Source organism: Diceros bicornis, chromosome 26 (assembly GCF_020826845.1).
Source record: "Diceros bicornis minor isolate mBicDic1 chromosome 26, mDicBic1.mat.cur, whole genome shotgun sequence".
Classification (NCBI taxonomy): Eukaryota; Metazoa; Chordata; class Mammalia; order Perissodactyla; family Rhinocerotidae; genus Diceros; species Diceros bicornis.
The window spans coordinates 21,803,769-21,822,128 of record NC_080765.1 but is presented as its reverse complement, the minus strand read 5'-3'; the positions used below and the strand labels follow the sequence as shown (position 1 = coordinate 21,822,128).

Sequence of the window (18,360 nt, the reverse complement as noted above, 5' to 3'; positions counted from 1 at the left end):
CTGAAGTCATTAAAATCACTTAAATTTTTAGTTACATGGCCCAATAAATTCTCTTTTTAAATACAAATAACACTATCACCTGCCACAGTCCTTAATACACGCCTTAAGACAGAAAGGGGGAGTCCTGGGGTCTGTTAGAATAACCAACAGTTTATTAAAAGCTTGCTGTGGGGCTCTGTGCCAGCCCCGTAGCTGAGAGGGGTTCCCACGACTGCCCCCAGGCCTGGGAGCAGCCCCTTCCAAGGTCCTTCCCTTGTTCCCCTGCCCCAGCTCTGATCTCAATTAACAAAAAAAGATAAAGGACAAGACGGCACAGGACGTCATACAGCAACAGGGGAATGGAGAGACCCAGGCATCCTGACCCCAGACCCCATCCTGATCCTTCTTTGCTAGGAAGGCCCTCTCCTCCCCTTCTCCCCACCCCAGGCCCCAGACCTCTGCCACAACCCAGGTCTGGGGGGCCTGGCATCCCCAGTCCACGGCCCCATTGCAGGGGGTAGTATAGTTCTCTGAATATAATATATCTAGACCCACCCTTCCCCTCCCCCAGGGGACTAGATGAATATTTGACACGCACATCTCCCTCCTTTCCGGAGGCCGTGATGGAGAGAGACCCTGGCACCATGGTGGGGAAGCAGAGGCTCCTGGTCAGCCATGAGGCACCCACGCCCAAGCTGGCCCTGGGCCACCGGCCAGCCCAAGAAGCTCATGAGATGAGGAGGTTTGAGGGGAGCTGGAGCCAACATCCTATCCCCGACCCTTGGGTGGACCTCAAGCTTATAGGCTCCAGGATCAGGCTCCACCCACCCCTGTCCCTGCCCCATTCATCTGCTCATCCACCTTGCACTTCAAGAATAGAAGTGGGAGGAACCATTGAGGATGTGGGAAGCAACACTGGTACTGCGGCTCAGAGGCCCGGGCACTGCAGCAGCAGGTGGGCCCACGCTGTCACTGCCACTGCCCCCTGAGGCTGCACGCCGCAAGGGCTGGGGGCTGTTTCTTAGCAGCAGCAGGGCTCCACCACGGGGTGTCCCACTCTGTGCTGGGGGCCCCAGCCAGTTTGGGGGACCTGGGGGAGCCAGCAGGGAGGGCTGACGCCAGGCTGGGGGGGGCATGCCTGGTGGAGGAGGACCGTGGCTCCAGTGTGCCCCTGAACGAGGAACAGGACGGGAGGGCCAGGCAGGGGCAGGGGGTGGCGCGGGATAGCCCTGGGCAGCAGCCTCGGCTGGGATGCCCCCCAGAGCCATACTGGAGAAGCCCAGCCTCATGCTCTCAGCATCGAAAGCCTCGATCTCACGGGCCTGCCGCTCCAGCAAACTCCGGATTCGCTCAGAGCGCCCTGTCTGTAGGGCCAGCAGCTCCTCCTCCACCTGGGGCACCCAGAACAGAAGTTAGAGCGTCTGGGGTGGGGTGGGGGGGGAGCCTCCCCTCCCTACCCTGTGCTAGAGGCTGAGCCCTCTCACCCGCTGCTCCAGCAGTGCCCGCCTCAGAGCTACTCTCTGCTCCAGCTCCCGTAGCTCTCTCTCGTGTTGACTCTCTGTGCGGATCTTGATCTTGCTCTGGTAAGCATTGAGCAGCTCCAGTTCCTGTTGAAGCTGCTGCCGAAGGGCCTGGAACTCTGCCTCCTGGGTCTCATCAAGCCGCAGCTAGAGAATAGGAAGCACTAGTTTTAGGGGCCTCCTCCCTCACCCCCACAATCCTCCCCTGCCCCAGGCAGGCCTGGGCCCTAAGGTTTCAGGAAGCAGCCACTCTCAACATCTATCAAAATGAAAGGTCGTCATACCCTGTGACACAGCAATTACACTTCCAGGAATTTATCCCCCAGGTATACTTGCACATGTGCTCGAAGGTGTTCACTGAAGCGTTGTAATAGCAAAATACTGGAAACAACCTAAATGTCCACCAATAAGGGATGGGTTAAATAAACTATGGTATGTCCATACCATGGGCAAGTCTACGCTGTTTAAAAAAATGAGCTATGTGCACTGATACGGAAAGACGTCCAAGAAATATTAGGTGGGAAAAGAAGTTAAGAGAACAGAATGTAATGTGTGATTCCATTTTTGTTTAAAATTTTATATACTTTTCCAAATATGCAAGGAAAAAAATCTAAAGTAACAGTTACCTCTGAGAGGTGGAATTGAGTGAGAGAATGTCAATGAACAGGGGCACGTTTACTTTTTACACTAAGTGTAAATTTTAAGTGGCCAATTCCAGTGTTATGTGTGATCATTTTTAGAACAGCAACCTTCAAAATCCTCCAGAAGTCTGAGTAAATCGGCCTGAGGGCCACAATCATCTTGATTTGCTCCCTGTTCACACATTAAACTAACTCAGGCCCAGGAAAAAATCATAGCCACTCTTTCCTTGGTGGTTCTTGGGAAAGTAGGCAGGCAGGCTTTGTCAAGACCTTAAGAGAGATAATAAAACCATTGCAGAGAATACTAATAGCAGGAGAGTATCTGAGTTTCGCAAGAACAAAAAACCCCCATCTCCGTCCACATCCCCCAACTCCCACTGCCCATAACTAAGCCAGAAATACAGAGGCAACCTCCACCATGCTCCCTCCCTGGACCCCAGGCCTCACCGCCTGTGAGCTGAGCATCTCCGAGATGGACTGGTCATACTGCTCGGCTAGGATTGCCAGCTTGCGGGTCTGTTCTTCCTTGAGCCGCTTAAGGAGGCTCTTGTGCTGAGCTTTGGGTGTGGTCTCCAGCAAGTGTGCCCGCAGAGCCTTGTACTGCCGAGTCTGGATCTTACACGTCTCCTGGAACTGCTTCTTGATCTGCAGCTCCTTAGACTATGCAGTGGACGGACCGAGGGGAGATGGGGGCAGGGGAGAGGAGGAGGAGGAAGTGGAGGAGGAGGAGGAGGAACAACCAGGGGAGATGAGAGAGAGGAGGAGAGGAGACAGAAGCAGAGACAGGGAGAGGGAGAGAAACAGAAAACATGTTAGACAGAGGGGGCGGGGGGAGCTGTATACAGACAGACATGGAGAGATGGGATGGTGTTGAGCGAGATCAGGAAGATTCTTGATGGGCAAGAGATGCAAGGAAAACAAGACAGGTTCCAAGAGCATGTTCACAGAATTGGGTGGAAAACTCACAAGAAACAGCAGGAGAGTTCATGGACAGGGAACTGAGAATCTTTAAAGAGTACTGAGTGCACACAAGTTTTGACCATGCAAAGAGGGAGAAAATATGACCTAGAGAAGGAAGCATGTGTATAGAAACAGAATGTGCACAAGAGTGAGTAAGAAAACCAAGTTACAACACACCCATGGAAGAGAACAACACAACTAAGGAAAAGACAGAGGAAGTCTCAGGTTCAGCACCTCAGAGTGGGAGGGAGGGAAGGAGGATAAGCACCGAGCTGAGAAATGGATAAGAAGGGGTGGCCCATCTTGGGCCACATTAAGGGAAAGGGGCAAAGGAGGTGGCCAGACAGGGCCTGACAAGTTCAACAGGCCAGCAGGTGCCACCCTGACCAGATCTCCACATTCCAGCCCGGCTCCTCACACACTCAGCTCCCACTCCAAGCCCATAACCAGTCCCATTTCCACGGCCCCCACACTCTCTGCCTGGCCCCCCAAACTCACCACCCCCTACTGTGGAGGACTTGCAGTCCCATCCCCCAGCCCTCTAGGGTAATGCCTGATGCCAGGAGAGAAATTCAGCTCCCAGACAGAAGGGAACCACACAGGGATTGGGCTGGGAGAAAAGGCAGGGAATGATGACAAAAGAACCCGGAACCTAAGGAGTCTCTGGAAGGAATCCACAAATAGGGCAACTGCGGGACCAAAAAGTTCTGTGGAAGCTCAACAGGGGCCCAGAACCCTGAGCTGGCGGTGGTCATGGTGCAACGAAGCTATGAAGGCAGAGAGGATGAGGCTGAGGAGTGAAAGGGGTTGAGATAACGTAGATGGGGGTGAAGAGGTCATGGAACTGGGGGCCAAGGGTCCAGACTGGGGGCATACCGGGGAGGCTAGGCGGCAGGACAAAGCAGACAGAGGCAGCCTGGGCCAAAGGTACAGTTCCGCTCAGATATTTTATTTTTGTTTGTCTTTTTTTTTTTTTGGTGGGGGAAAGGGGACAGGTTGGAAGGGAGACAGAAAAACAAAATCAAAGAGAGAAAAAAACCATGACTCTTCCCACCCACTGCCACCCGTGGCCCCAGGCCTGAGTCGATGAGGGTGAGGATGAGCACACACACAGGGAGAACAGCAATAACTTAGGGTGGGGGAGGAGTGTCAGGACACAAAGTGTAACTTCCGGACTCCACGGTGGAGGAGGCTGCCTGCCTAGAGGTCCATAGGGCTGGAGGTGAGGTGGGGAAGCATACTGAGGAAGGAGGGGTGAAAGGGGGGGGACTAGAACTGGAGAAACTTCACTGAGTAGTGGGAGATAAAGTGCTCAATGCTCTAGATTTGGGCTGGGGAACAGCAAGAGTTGGTCACCTCCAGGGAGGCAGGGCTCGGGACTGGCGGGTTCGGGATCTCCGCCCAGCCAGAATGCCTGGTGGCGGCTGGTGGGAGGCAGTGGGCCCTAGCCGGCGCTGGCTGCGTGGTAGCAGCCGAGGGATACGGCTGGGCCGTTCACCCCGAAGCAGGCCCCAGCTGGCCAGTGTGTGGATGGCCCAGGGGGGCAAGCGGGAGGCTAAACCCTGGCTGGCCCGTGCCAGGCGCCAGTTCCAGCCCTTGCACAGGGCCCAAAACCTTGCCAACAGGGCTAGCGGGTGTCGGACAGTGCGGGGATTACTCCGCCGGGGCCCAGGAACAGGCAGACGGCTGCGGAAGCCATCCTTGTTGGTCTTGGGGTAGAGTGCAAACAAGCCCCGGTCCCCCACAGCCCCACAGCCCTGCAGGGCCCGGAAGGCCATGGGCGAAAGGCGCAGCAGAGCCCGCAACCAGAGTCGAGAGATGCCCCGGCGAATCAGAGGGCCCTGCTGCCGCACCCATTTGCCCCCAGCTGCCATAGCTGCTAAAGGTAGAGCCAAGCCTGGCCAGGCTAGAAGCCAGGCGGCCCCAAGGCCCAGAGGGACGCCCACAAGGCCTCGGCGCCAGCTCAGACCCAGGACAGCCCCCAGTGCAGTGCCCTGGGCCAGGAGTAGGAACAGACTGGGGGGCAGGTGCAGAGCTGTACAAAGAAGTAGATAGGAGGCCCCCAGGCCCACCAGCCCCACCTCAAGGGCCAGCAGCGCTGCCTGCAGGCCACCTCCACCCTGGGCTGCCAGCAGTGGGAGCAGCAGCAGAAGTAGTAGGGGCAGGAGGCCAGAGGAGGACCCCACTGCAAAGGAGAGGCCGGCCAGGAGGCCATGGGACAAGAGTCCAGGGAACTGGCTAGCAGGGCCAGGCCTCAGATGTGTTGGAGGAGGTTCAGGGGGGATGTCTGGTGAGGGACAGCCATCTCCAGGATGCCTTGGGGTCCTAATTGGAGCCCCCTCCTCTTCTTCCTCCTCCTCCTCAGGGACTGGGGTCAGTGCCGGGCCCTGGACCCAGCCAAGCTCAAATTCCACATCCAGAAGGCTCCCATCCTCCTTCTCCCACAGACACCATGCCTCGGTCGCCTCTTGGCCCACAATGCTCCTCTCCTGGGGTGCCAGGGATGGGACTCTAAGCTCCTCTATCTCCTCCTCAGGTAGACCCCAAACTTCCTCATCAACCAAACTCCTATGCTTTTGTGGACTGGGACTAGGGGTTCCTGATTCTTCCCCCAGTATCCTCTGCTCCTCTGGCACCAAGGTGGCCCCTTCCTTTCCCAGAATCCTTCTCTCAGGAACTGCTTCCTCCTCCTCTCCCAGAATTCTTTGGTCCAGGACTGCCCCCTGGCCAGATGAGCAGGGCTGCTGTTCTCTAGGGGTGCCTGTGCTGGGTGGTCCCAGAGCCCCAGGAATGGGGAGCGGGAGGCCCGGGGGATGCTGGCCTGCACGTACTTTGAGGCTCTTGGGCTGCTGGCGAACCTGGGCCGCGTGCTTCTGCCGCAACTCTTGTTCACGCCGCTTGTTGTACTCCAGCTGGTTGCCCAGCTCCGTCTGGTGCTGCAGGCGGGTGAGCTCAGCCCGTGTGCGCTGTACAGCCTGGAGCTGCCGTAGCTCCAGCTCCCGTGTGGCCTCATGCTGTCGCAGCAGCAGTGCACACTCCAAGTCCTTCTGTGTCTGTTTCTTGTTCAAGTCCTGAGGCAGAAGGGAAGCAGGGCCCAGAGCCCAGTCAGGAAGCCTTATTGCTGTCAAGGAAGTGAGAGCCCCAGAACCCTGTGGCAGAGGGAGCTAAGGGTGGGGAGATGAGGGGTGTAAGGGAGCCAAGCTCCTGGCTGGCCTCGGAACAGAAGCCTAAGGGAACTCTAGCCAAGTCTGATGGGCATGAGAGGCAAGAAGGGTGTTGAAGAGAAGTCGAGCCATAACACGAACGAGGGCAGAGCGGAAAGACGACTACAAGTGAGGCAAATGGAAAAGGGTGAATGCCTGGGACTCGGGACAAGAATGGGGGATGGGGGGCCTACCTCTCGCAGCAGGTCCTGGTCCAGGCTGTGACGAGCCAGCAGCATCTTGCGCTTGTACTGGCGACACTGTAGCTCAAAGTACTGGCGCTGCCGCCGCAGCAGCCCTGCCTCCTCCTCTGCCTGGCACTGCTGTAGCTGCTCCTTCTGCCGCAAAAGCCACTCGGCCTTCTCCCGCTTGGGTGTGCTGGGGTTCTCCTGGAGCTCCTGGGCAGGGCAGTGGGAGAGTAGGAAGGTCAGGGCCTGCTGCGCCCACCAGCGGCCCCACCCACTGCTGCAGCCCTATCCCACCTCCTTTAGCTGCTCCTTCCGAAGTTTGTAAGTTCGCTTCTGTGCCTCCAGGAGGGCAGCCAGCTCCTTCTTCTGCTGCCCCAGGATGTGCTGCTGGAACTTACGCTCCTCGGCCTGGGCAGCTCGTGCCTCCTTCTCACCAATGGCCTGGTGCCGCCGTGACAGCTTTTCTGCCTCAGCCCCAAAGCCAGCCCGCTGTGCCTCAAGCTCCCGCTGCAACCGTGCACTATGCTCCTCACGTTCACCCCTCAGCCTCGACTCCAAGGCCAGCAGCTGTTTCTGGTGCTGTCGTCGCATCCGCTTATAGCCACTCAGCTGCTCCCGCAGGGCTGAGTCCTGCTCATGCTCCTGGATCTGACGGCTGACCTGGGGTGGGAGAGAGGATGAGAAGTGGGGCTTAGCCCTGGCCCCCATTTTATTAACATACATAGTCTTTGTGCTCTATGGGGGAAGAACATGGGTTTTACTCATGGGTTTAATTCTCATTTGGTACCTTCCTCACAATTAACCTCTCTGAGCCTGCCACCTCAACTGGATAATGGAGATATAATCTACTTCACAGGTGGTGCGACTGAATGAGATGATAAAAGGTGCCACGCACAAGGCCGGGCATAAAAGTAGGAACAATCCAGATTAGTTCAAAAGAGTAGAGGCATCAGACAGACCTGGGCCCAAATCCTAGTTCTGCCACTTACTAACCACGTGACCTCAAGCAAGTTAACGTCGCTAACCCTCAGTTCCCTCATCTGTTAAATAGGGCAATAATACTTCTTCTTGGGGGCTGTGGACATTAAGTTTGGTACATATGTAATAGTTTCTAGAACACTCTACCAATAAGTGTTGGCTTTCTTCCCCTTCAGCAAATACTGAGGACACATTACAGCCAGGTACAGAGCCAGATCTGAGCCATTACATGTTAAATAACAAGAACACTGGGCCTGGATGTCCTCATCTAAGGTTTGAGCTCAGGTCCCATTGTCAGGGGGCTATGTCAGTGGACCCCAAACTAGTCCAAGTAGCCAAGCCCCTGGAAGACACAGACCTCTCTGCACAGTACCACAAAGCTCCAAGCATTATAGGATCTAAAGAATTTTCCTAGCAGAATAACTAGCCATAAGCAGAGGCCATAAGAACATACTAGAACAACCAGTGGCCTCTAAGGTGATTGTTGGTGCTTGCAGCTAAGCAGGAATGTAATCTAAAGGTTTATTAAAAGTATGGATGAAAAACTATGTTTTATGAAAAATCTACCCACTTTTCCCTGTGAACTGAGAAAAACACCGCCACGACTTGATTTTAAGAGAGGACCAAGATCCTGCTTACAGAATTTGAGAACCACTAAAGGTGCATGAACAAGTGCCTTGGGCAAGCAGCCCCTCTGAGTCACAGCTGCCTCATCTCTCAAATGGGATCATACTCTCTCCCTCCCAAAGGAGCTGCAAGGATTAAATACAGGTATGTGTGTGGGTCTGAGAGCCAATCACTGGCATGAGGCAGACACCTGAACACCATCCTTGCCCTCCAGGGTCACAGAATCAAGCAAATCTGTCATAATACCATTCAGGAGCGCCACAGGACCAGGATATAAAGCACCTGGCTGGCCAGGAGCCTGGGAAGGCACCCCAGGAGATGCTATTTAAGCGCAGCCACGAAAGTGGAGTAAGAATTTGCCAAGCTAGGGACACTCACATTGGGCAATGTGACCAAAACAGTCTGCTGAGAGAAGGGATAGGGGAGGGTCAAGATGAGGAGAAGGTGAGAGATAGCAATAGAAAATGAGGGTGGAATCTGGACTTAATCACATGCCACAGAGAGAAAATCATTTCTGGACTTAGAAAGAGAGTTTGGGGCATCCGGGCTGAGGGAGGATGGCTGCACTTACCAGGGAGGCAGTACGGATGGTGGCGAAATGGTCCCGGTTGCGGCAGTAGGCCCGGCGGCGGGCAGAAGAGGTGGTAGAGGTGGGAGCTGGGGCTGCAGGTGGCTGGAGAGGGCTTGGGGTCATCTCTGGCTGATAGGGGTCATCATACAGGTTGTCAGAGCCCTAAAGGAAGGGAAGGTGGAAGGGATGCCCAAGGTTCAGAGGCCACTGGGCCCAAAGGGAGTTCCCTGGAGACCCAGTTAGATTTGGAGAAAGAGCGGTTATGTTTGAGAGGGAGAGCAGGGAACCCAGGAGACTCCTGAGCAGCAGCTGGGGCTCAGCTTTGCTGCTGTTAGACCTACTCAGGGTGAGCTGCATACCGGCAGCCGGTGGATGATGGAGCTATGGGAGGTGACTGTGTGCTCCCCCTCCTGCATCATGGCCATCTCCCGGGCTTCAGGGCCTTCCTCCTCCTCCTCCTCCTCCTCCTCTTCTTCCTCCTCCTCCTCCTCATTGTCTGAAGCATCTGCTAGGCTGTTGACTGAGCTGCTCTGGCTGGAGGCGCTGATGGACATGCTGGGCACTGAGTGGCTACTCTCTAGACTGGTCAGCGTCCCAGCACGGTGCATGTAGGGCTCCGCCTCCTGTGGACAGGGCGTAGGCTGTTGGGTAGGGAAGGGGAAGGACAGGGGGTATGTACATGAGGCAGCACAAGGAGACAGAGGGTGTGGGGAGGGTTGGGGAAGGGGACCAAGCAGCTGCTAGGAGTCAAGCATGACATGGTGGAAAAAAATGGTGGCAGGGTAAGCTGGGTCACCTCCTCCTCCTCTGGGGCTTCAGCGCCAGGGCCATTGGGTGCTTCTTGGAACAATATCTTCTTCATCTTGCGGTACTGCAGGTTGTCCAGCTCCCGCACAGCATCCTTGGTCCTCTGGATTAGGTCCATGATGACTGTGGGTGGCCGCTCCCGGAGCACAAAGCGGTGCTGGGGAAAGAGAACAGAGGCCTGCTGCCAAGCACTCCCCAGCATCCCATAGGTCTTGGCATTCTCTCTGGCCTGAGGCACACCCCTGGGGCCCATGCCGTCCATGAGAGGATGCTGGCTTTGTCCCACCCCCTCCTCCCACACTAATTTTCACCACCCAATCTCTACTCCCAGACAGTCTCTTGTTCCTCCAGGCATGGCTGACAGGCAAGAAGAATCAGGAGATCTGGATTCTAGTCCAGGTCCTCTATCCAAGTGCTCCGTGCCCCTAGACATCTCACGAGGCCTCTCTTGGGCCTCATAAGGTATCCCACAATTATAAAACAAGTAGGTCAAATTAGACAATCTACATCAGTTCCCAACTAGGGCTCTTTAGGCCTCCATGGATCTGTGACGGGAATGGGAGCCCCTCTACTTTTGATAACTCAAAAAACACCTAAGGGAAATCATACATTTACCCATGACAAGGCTACACAGGCTTTTGGCTTGAATTACATCAGATCAGTGTGGTAACCCTGGTTATTGCACGCTGACCAGAAGTTCTGGCTGGCAATTACATACATCTTTGATTGATAAAAGATGGGAAAACAAATAATTAGTTAATAAATAAAGGCAGTCTGGTAGAGAAAATCTTGCAAAACACAGAGTCCACTGGGCACTGGGGATGGGGGTAGGAATTCATAAATGAAATTCTTGGTGGAGGAAGAATTGGGAATCACTAATTTCATGGAGGGGTTTCTGTGGCTCTAACAAGCTACAGTTCTAAGAGAATGCTAGGCCGGTGAGCCCTCACCTTCAGCAGAACCTCTGAGGTTGGTCTGTCTTGAGGAATTTTCTGAAGACAGGAGTCAACAAAATTCCGGAAGTACTCAGACCTAGAAGTCACGGGAGGGAGAGGAGGGAGTAGGGAGGGCATGAGCCAGGCAGCCTTAACCTATGTCCTAACCCCTGAGCCCAGGAATCCCAGTCCTCACCAGTGTCCTGACTGGAGCACGGGGGACTCATTCTGTGCAATGTGGTATAAGGCACTCATCGCATTCATGTTAAACAGCGGTGGTTTCCGTTCCGCTACAGAGAAAGGTCAAGGGGAAGAAGGTGAGAGGTGGCAGGTGGGCAGAGGAGACTGTAATGGAAATCAGAAGACTTGGGTTCACATGCAGCTCCCTGATTTCCTTGTTGCACGATCCTGAGCAATCCCATAATCTCAATTAATTCCCTCTGTAAAATGCAACACCCATGCTCTCCCTTGCACACAGTGGAATAGGGATCAAAGAAAATAACATATGCAAAAGTACCAAAGGAAGTACAAAAGGTACTTCTGTACCAATGCAAAAGTACAAAAGGACGCACATTCAGTTAAGGGCCCAACTAATATTTATTAGGTGTCAAATGAAAGCAAAAACTTGCTAAGTGTTATGGGGAAGACAGAGAAAAACAAGAGACAGGCCCTGTCCCCTAGGAACTTCCAGTCTAACAGGGAAGATGAAATAGGACTGAACAAGTAATATCAAGTTCAAACTGCTCATTAGCACAAGAGGGAGACAGGGAAACAGCTGGGAAGCTTGGTGTGTGGTGGGCCCTTAAGGTGGTACGTTTGCAGGGGATTCAGGGATGGTCTTCTGGAAAAAGGGATATTGAAGCTAGGCCTTAGATCTGAAGTTGCATGCCTCTTGTGGCCCAGACAAATGTTTTATGTTTTTGGCCTAAACAGTGATTTTTAAATTAAATTCTGATATAATAATTAAATAATAATAATCTAAATTTCCAGTTTCTCCTAAAAAATTAGACTGGTGAACCAGAGCCTACATTTCTGCTTAACAATGGGCTGGAGCTAAGCAACAGCAATCTCCAGTTTGCCAATCATCTCTATATTGCTTCTCTGATACTGAGTATCAGCTGCCATTTATAATCAGGATTGATGTTTTTTTTAACAGTAGAGAAGTATTTCTCTGTATCCATGTCTCTACCAAAAACTAAGAATAAAATGGACAGCTCTAGCTTTTTCTCATACCTGGCTTCTTTCACATATTTGCATTACCCATCTGGCTGTGCCTCAAATGGTAAATGCAGACATGTGGAGATAGAGGGAAAGAACATGTCCAAATCTCTGACCTTCGGCAGAGGACACAACACAAACCAAGGTAAGCAAGTGGAAAAGCTCCTGGCACATAAAGGGTTGGAGCTCATGAAGGGGAGAGCCTGCTTTTAGGAAGCAGAGCCTTTAGCTTGGTGTAAGGAAGGATGGGGATGGCTTAAGTCTTGTAGGCAATGGTGAGCCACTGATGGCTCTGAGGAGGGGAGTGAAACAACAGCACGGAGCTTGGGCAGATCTCTGACATAACAGACTGTAAGGAAGAAGAGACTGGCGGTAGGAAAGATCACTGCAGAAAGTTGGTGATAAGAGTAACTACCAGCATCTCTTTCTTGGGCAACTATTTTGTGCCTGGCATCGTGTGGGAGGCCTTACAAACATTATCTCACTGAATAGGTATTTCAATAGGGCAGGCTGGCAGAGATGAGAACCTTGACATGGCTTCAAAGCCTCATGAACTCATTTGAGCTTAACTCTCTGGCCTTATCACTCACTGCTCTTTGCATTACATGCAATATTCCCAAACAACTGAAGCTTGTCTGAGCTCCCCATGCCTGCTCTTACCTGTCTGGAATGTTCTTCCATAGTCTTCAACAGCTAACTATTACTTATGTGGTTCTGTTTAGGTATCTCTGCTACAAGGAGAACCTCCTTAGGCCCTGAACTAGGTCAAGTCCCTTGTTTTATGATTGTACTGCTCCCATAACATCTCCGTTTAGCTTTTATCACATTGACAGAATACATGCCTGTTCTCCTAACTTGAATGTAAATTCTATGAGGGCAGAAACCTCATTTACTGCTATACCTCCAGAACCTACTAGCACAGTGCATGGCACACAGTGGACACTCAAAAAAGAGTAAGAACTAGAGTCGTGGACAGGAAGAGATGAATGCTATGAAATCTTGAGGTCTAAGAATGGGCAGGATTTGACAGCTGCCTCTACTGGGGATCAAGGGTAAAGTCAAAATAGACAGGAGCTTGGAGACCTCAGAGAATGGGATGGGGACAGTAAAAGAGAGAAATGAGTGGAGAGAAAAGAGAATGAGAGAGCAGAGAGGAGGATGTCCTTACCCAGCTCGATGCAGGTTATCCCCAAGGACCAGACATCCACCTTGCCATCGTACTGCCCCTCATCCATTGCCAGAATCACTTCCGGAGCCATCCTGGGAGAATGGTCAGAGAAAGAGGCTAATCACTTGCCCAGACCCTGCCAACTCCTGCTCCCAATATCCTGGGAGCTCTCTCCAATCACCATCAGTCCCACTCACCAGTATGGGGTGCCCACAAAGGAGTTGGCAGGTGCCATGATGGATGCAGAGCCAAAGTCCCCCAGCTTCACCAAGCCTGGCTCTGACAGCAGGATGTTTCCAGCTTTCACATCCCTGCCAGAGGCAAAGTACAAGAATAAGACATGCATCTCAGGAAGGCTGGGCAGGGCCTTTAGCTTCAGTTTCCAAGAAAGCTATAGCCCAGCTGAATGAGGAGTGGTGTAGTGAGTACCCCCTCCCAGCCATCGTCAGTGCTGCTTGTACCTATGGATCATGTTGTGGGAGTGCAGATAAGCCAGGCCCTGAAGGGCACCGTGAGTCACAGCCGCGATCTCCACCTCCTGAAGGGGCTTCTTGTGCACTGGGGAGTGAGGGAAAAACATCAAACTGAGGGAGCTCAAGGGTGGGACTGGAACAAGTTTCCCTTAACCCTTCCCCTACAGCTTCTCTGCTCTTTTCCCTTCTGCCACTTGTTGGCCAGAGTCACTCACCTTCTAGAAGGTCAGAAGCTGAGCCCAGGCAATACTCCATCACCAGCTAAGGAAGAGTCAAGGGTCAGAGATCAGCAGATCTGGCCACCCCTGGCCCATCTCCCTTGGGCAGAAATCCAAAACAGAGTGCTTCCTTGCCTATCCTCCACTCAGGCAATGCCCCCGGGATGATGACAGGGAGGAGGGACAACTGAGAAAACAAGGGGGTGGTAGGAGAATCCCCGGAGTCAGGGCCTTCCCTAGAAAGAGCCCAAGTTACCACCACTTTCATCTGAATCCCTTCAAAGCCCCACTCAATCTCCATCTCCTCCAGCCCATGTGCTATGTCACTCTTCAAACCAGCCTCTCCTCCTGAATGGACACTGCTGCTCATGGGTTTATCTGAAGACTAAAGAGGTTGGGAGAGACTTCCTCCTTTCCAAGATTCCCACAATGGCACCCTGACCAGGGCCCACCTAAGAGACTGGACCAGGATAAGGATGGGCCTGAGTAGGGACAAAGATCAGGCCAGAGTCAGGGGGCCAGCTCACCCAAGCCGTGTGCTCCCTCAGGTAACAGCCCCGGTACTGAATGGTATTGGGATGCCGGAGCTTCTGTAGGAACCGCACCTCCTTGATGATGTCCTGCCACTTCTGGGAGGAGGTCAGGGGAGGAGAGGCTTACTTAGCCCGTATCTTGAGACTGGGGTCCCCCGCCCCCCACCCGGTCTTGTCATGCCTGACCTACCTCATTTGACTGCTTCCCACTGTAGGACATCTTCTTGATGGCCACCACCTCACTATTCCGGACATCCCGGGCCTAGAGAACCAGACCAGAAGGTGGTGAAGGCCCCCAGTGAGAACTGGGCAGCAGTAAAAAGATTTGCTGGCCCAGTAGGATAGGGCAGGAAAGACTGGTGTGGTAGAGTAGTGTAGAGGGCTTTTTGGAGGTCCACAGGGGCAAGAATGCAATCCCCACTCTCCCAAGCCGCAACTCACAAAGTACACGGCTCCAAAGCTGCCATGGCCAATTTCGCGGAGGTCAGAGAAGAGCTTTTCGGGGTCATCCTTGAAGAAGAGCTCAGCCACATCAGGGTCCTTCAGGCTCCCGGCCCGGCCCCCAGCTGGCATGGTGGCCCCTGGGGGCCCTGAGAGTGGGGCCTGACCTGGAGAACAGAGATGGGACCCTTAGTGCAAGGATGGGGCCCACAGAGAGAGGAAGGGGCCCCTCAAGTTTCTGCCTTCTCCTCCCCTAGTTTCCCGATGAGGGGGAAGAAGCACCGCTGAGGAAGAGCAAGGGGAAATTAGGAACAACATCAAACCTCCAAAAAAAATGAAGTTGCCTGGCAACCAGACCACGGGGGCCAGGTCCCAAGTCCCCAAAACTGCTAGGAAGCCTGAAAGCTAAGCATCCTCACTACCCTCCTCAGCCCTCAACAAGTTCCATTTCCTCACAACCCCTACTTTCCCCTCAAAAGAGTCTGCCTCCCAGCCAGAACCCCAGATCCCCAAATGTCCTGTCTGACAAGTCCCATACCCCAAACATTTCCAGGCACCTTCCTGTTCCCCTTGGCGTTGAGGCCCCCTCCTCCCTCAACTTCTCACACCATGAAAGAGAGCAGGAAACGGCCAGGCCGGAGGCAGTGGAAATCCGGCCATTGTTAGAAGTGGGTACTGGCCCAGAGGGGCCAGAAGACTCACTCTCAAAAAGGGTTAGGGACACTGTGGCAGGGAGGAGATCTAGAATGGGAAGGACAAGGACAGAAACGGTGTCCAGCTTTGGGGGCTTCTCTGTGACCTGGGCTGCCTTACTTGCCCAGTCCAATTGCATACGCATCACACACAGGTACAGGACATTTGCAGTGTACAAATAACATTTATTGAGCATGTATAGTGAGCACCTTACATGTATTATCTCTCATTCAATCCTCACCACAACCTTATGAGGTATTACTATCACCCTTATTTTGCAAATGAGGAAACAGGCTCAAAAAGGTTAAATGACTTGCTCAAAGCTAGTCCCCCACCACTGTGCTTTCAGCACAGCCTATGAAACAAGCAGGGCAGGGTCATGGTCACCATTTCGCAGATGAGGTCACTGAGGCATAGAAAGGAAAAAGAACTTCTCCAAGGTCGGAGAACAGGATCTTCTCCTCTCCAGTCAGGCCTGTGTGCTCATAACTCTCTCAGCAACTCACCCCAAGCCCAGCCCCCTCCTGCAGGAAGCCTCCCCTGATCATTCCAGGCGTTGGGGAGAGCTCCTAGAGCACCCAGCCAAACACCCAAAGAAAGCTCCTGCAGGACATCAGAGCCAAGACCCCCAAGAGGATTCCAGGCCAGGCTTCTGGCTGAGCACTTGAAATTTGGGTACAAAGGGGCCTTCAGCAAACCTGGACTCCCAGGGCAGAGTTCTAGCTCCTTAAAAGCACCTAACAATTTAGCATGTAAATATATTCTGTCATGCATTGTTTCCTGTTGTGTTGTTAATTTTGTCTCCTCAGCCCAACTAGAAGCTGGAGCACAAGGAGCAAGCCCTACTCTCCAGTGGGCCCCCAGGGTGCAGAGGGCTCAGAATAGCCTGGGAGATTGATTGATTGCCCTCAGCAGCTCCCAGGCTGCTCAAAGCAGGCCCCTTTCTCCATTCTCCTGCCAGCAACCCTGCCAAGCACTCCTCACCCTCACCACACACCCACACACAAAGGCAGGTGCTCACAACTTGCCAAAGGAATCTTCCTGACCTCTTTACCAGCACCCAGCCAAGAATGCCAACACAGGACTCCAGGTCACATGTAAAGGATGCCAGCAAAACATCACACGGGGCCTCTTCCTCAAATAACAACGAACATTTCAGCGATTACCAACGTCTGTGCTAAATCATAACCACCTTCTAAAATGAACAATGTTATCTCCATTCTGCAGATGAGGAAACCCAAGTTTGTCTGTCCCTAGGCTACACTACCAGTACATTTCATCTGCAATGTACAGCAACAGGGCTTTGACTAAGTTCCTTATACTTGGTCTTCTCTTCAGTAAAATCAATTACAGCATGTGCTGTTGTGAGATTTTTAATGAGATCTCATATTTAGGAACACTATGCAGACACTCAGCATGTGGATTTTTCCTTCCCTGCCTCCAGGGTCACCACAACAAGGCTTTAATACTTTGGGGATCATCGCACCCTCCAGGAGCTTGGCTTTAACTGTTAAGAGACACTACTATGGCTATCATTTGTCAGAAGAGAGAGCTCTCTCAGGAACCCAGGTCAAAGGTTGGGATCAGGGTAAAGATGAAGGTCACAGTAGAGAAAAAGATCCATGAGGCACAAGGCAGAACCTCCCATCAGCAAAAGCTTCTGAGGATAGACCTCCTAAAAAGGAAGCTCTTGTCCGTCCCATTCTTAAATCTCACCCCAACTCATTCTCCTCTGGACTCCAGGCGAAGCCCAGGCACAGAAGAAAAGAGATGGCGAGAGACAGGTCTGGAGTAGGGGCAAGACTTGATTGAGGACCTGGGTTCAAATCCTTTTTCTGCCACTGTGTGACTTGGGCAACCTCTCTGGGCCTCAATATTCTCAACTGTGAAATGGAAAGATGGAAATAAAAGAACTCCCCCCCAAGAGGAATGGGAGGAGGGAGAGGTCACATGAGAGAATGGATGTAAAGCACTTTGTAAATGACAGATCGCTTGACAAATGTATACGATCATTTATACCCTCACAGCAAGACGCTGGAAGGCATCTATAGCTGGGAGAAAATATTGCCAGGCACCCCCAAACACAAATGCACACACACACTTCCTTGAGTGCACAAGAAACCCAACAGACCATGCCTAAAAAACAGATAAGCAGACCCACCATGGGGATCAGAGGCATGGGAATCAACAACCCAGAGCAGTCAGGAAAAAGGGGTATAATCCTGGAGAAGAGGTAGCTGTGAGGGGCCAAGTGAACACAGAGAGGACCAGAACGGTGCAAAACCATCTAGTTAGCTCAAGCACCCTAGGGCGTGACCCTCCGTGACATCAGAGACCCTGTCACCTGAGGTCCCCCATCAACCAGACATAATGAAGGGAAGAGGAAGGGGAAGAGGGTGGCAGCAGAAGGCAAGGCTAGCCAGAGGCTGACCACTGGCCCAGCTGGGCTTCCCCAACCTGAGGAGAGGGCCTATCCAGGCCCAGCTTCTCAGAAAGGAGCACCCTTTCTTCTCAACGCTAGACACAGGGACCCGCGCCCCTGCACCCCGTGTCTCACCTGGTAGGGGTCACTATGATGCCCCAGCGCCTCCGCCTCTTCCTGAGGTCCTCCAGCGGCTCTGCCAAGCAGGGAGAGGGGCAAGGAGACCTTTCCCCTTGCCACCTCTTCCTCGGCTTTCGCCCTTCCTGAGGGGCGGGCCCGGGAAGCCTCCCCTGGAGGGGAGGGGGTGACAACCCGATCTGACCTCGCGGTCCAGTCCTCCTCCTCCTCGAGGGCGACAGTTGCTGAATCCCGGATTTCTGACTGTGGGGTCTGAACCCCGGATATCTGAACGGAGGCTGAATCTGATATTTGAACGCGCGGGGAATGAACCCCGGATACTGCTGCACGCAGGGGAATGAACCCCAGGTATTTGAAATCCTATGAAACAGAGCCCCAGGTTTAGAGAGGTTGGGACCCAAGTCCGGGATAACTGGAATCTGAGGGGCTGATACCCGGATATTTGAGAAGCGAGGGGTCAAGCCCGGAAATTCGGGACGGAAGGGCCTGAAACCCAGGTCTTCGGCCACCGACAGGGGGCCCACCCTGAGGACGTCCGGCCTCACGGTCCCTCTCACGCCGGGGTCCGAGGGTGACAGTCCCCACTCCCACCCCGGCCTCCTCCCTCTCCCCTTCTCGCTCCTGAGGGTAGCTGAAAGACTGTGGCT

At 53.3% G+C, this 18,360-nt stretch overlaps 1 protein-coding gene across 6 annotated transcripts; it reads right to left on the bottom strand.

Moving 5' to 3' along the window:
• Positions 1-130: 130 nt before the first annotated feature.
• Positions 131-17,798, bottom strand: TAOK2 (TAO kinase 2). 6 transcript variants are annotated; one of them, XM_058569672.1, is made up of 20 exons: positions 17,711-17,798; positions 14,461-14,627; positions 14,210-14,281; positions 14,014-14,115; positions 13,484-13,529; positions 13,257-13,353; positions 12,993-13,106; positions 12,796-12,887; positions 10,606-10,699; positions 10,425-10,506; positions 9,464-9,631; positions 9,027-9,308; positions 8,668-8,829; positions 6,786-7,151; positions 6,498-6,701; positions 5,932-6,171; positions 2,588-2,800; positions 1,836-1,891; positions 1,464-1,646; positions 1,283-1,370 (listed from the first exon to the last, which is right to left on the bottom strand). In XM_058569672.1, exons 2-19 carry the CDS (start codon positions 14,590-14,592, stop codon positions 1,493-1,495), a joined length of 2,676 nt encoding a protein of 891 aa, XP_058425655.1. In that variant the 5' UTR covers positions 14,593-14,627; positions 17,711-17,798; the 3' UTR covers positions 1,283-1,370; positions 1,464-1,492. The 6 variants fall into 6 exon arrangements, with proteins under 6 accessions (XP_058425653.1, XP_058425654.1, XP_058425655.1 ...); XM_058569670.1 differs by lacking the exon at positions 1,836-1,891 and having other exon boundaries at positions 131-1,370; XM_058569671.1 differs by lacking the exon at positions 1,836-1,891 and having other exon boundaries at positions 131-1,370; positions 9,027-9,290.
• Between the last annotated feature and the right edge of the window lie 562 nt (positions 17,799-18,360).

Bases quoted from the DNA above. Each gene is read 5' to 3' on its own strand.
- TAOK2 (XM_058569668.1), bottom strand. From the start codon at position 14,592: ATGCCAGCTGGGGGCCGGGCCGGGAGCCTGAAGGACCCTGATGTGGCT. The intron at 6,702-6,785 runs GTGGGATAGGGC...TGCCCTGCCCAG, and splicing joins GGAAGGAGCAGCTAAAGGAG to GAGCTCCAGGAGAACCCCAG. The intron at 6,172-6,497 runs GTAGGCCCCCCA...CTTCTGCCTCAG, and splicing joins ACCAGGACCTGCTGCGAGAG to GACTTGAACAAGAAACAGAC.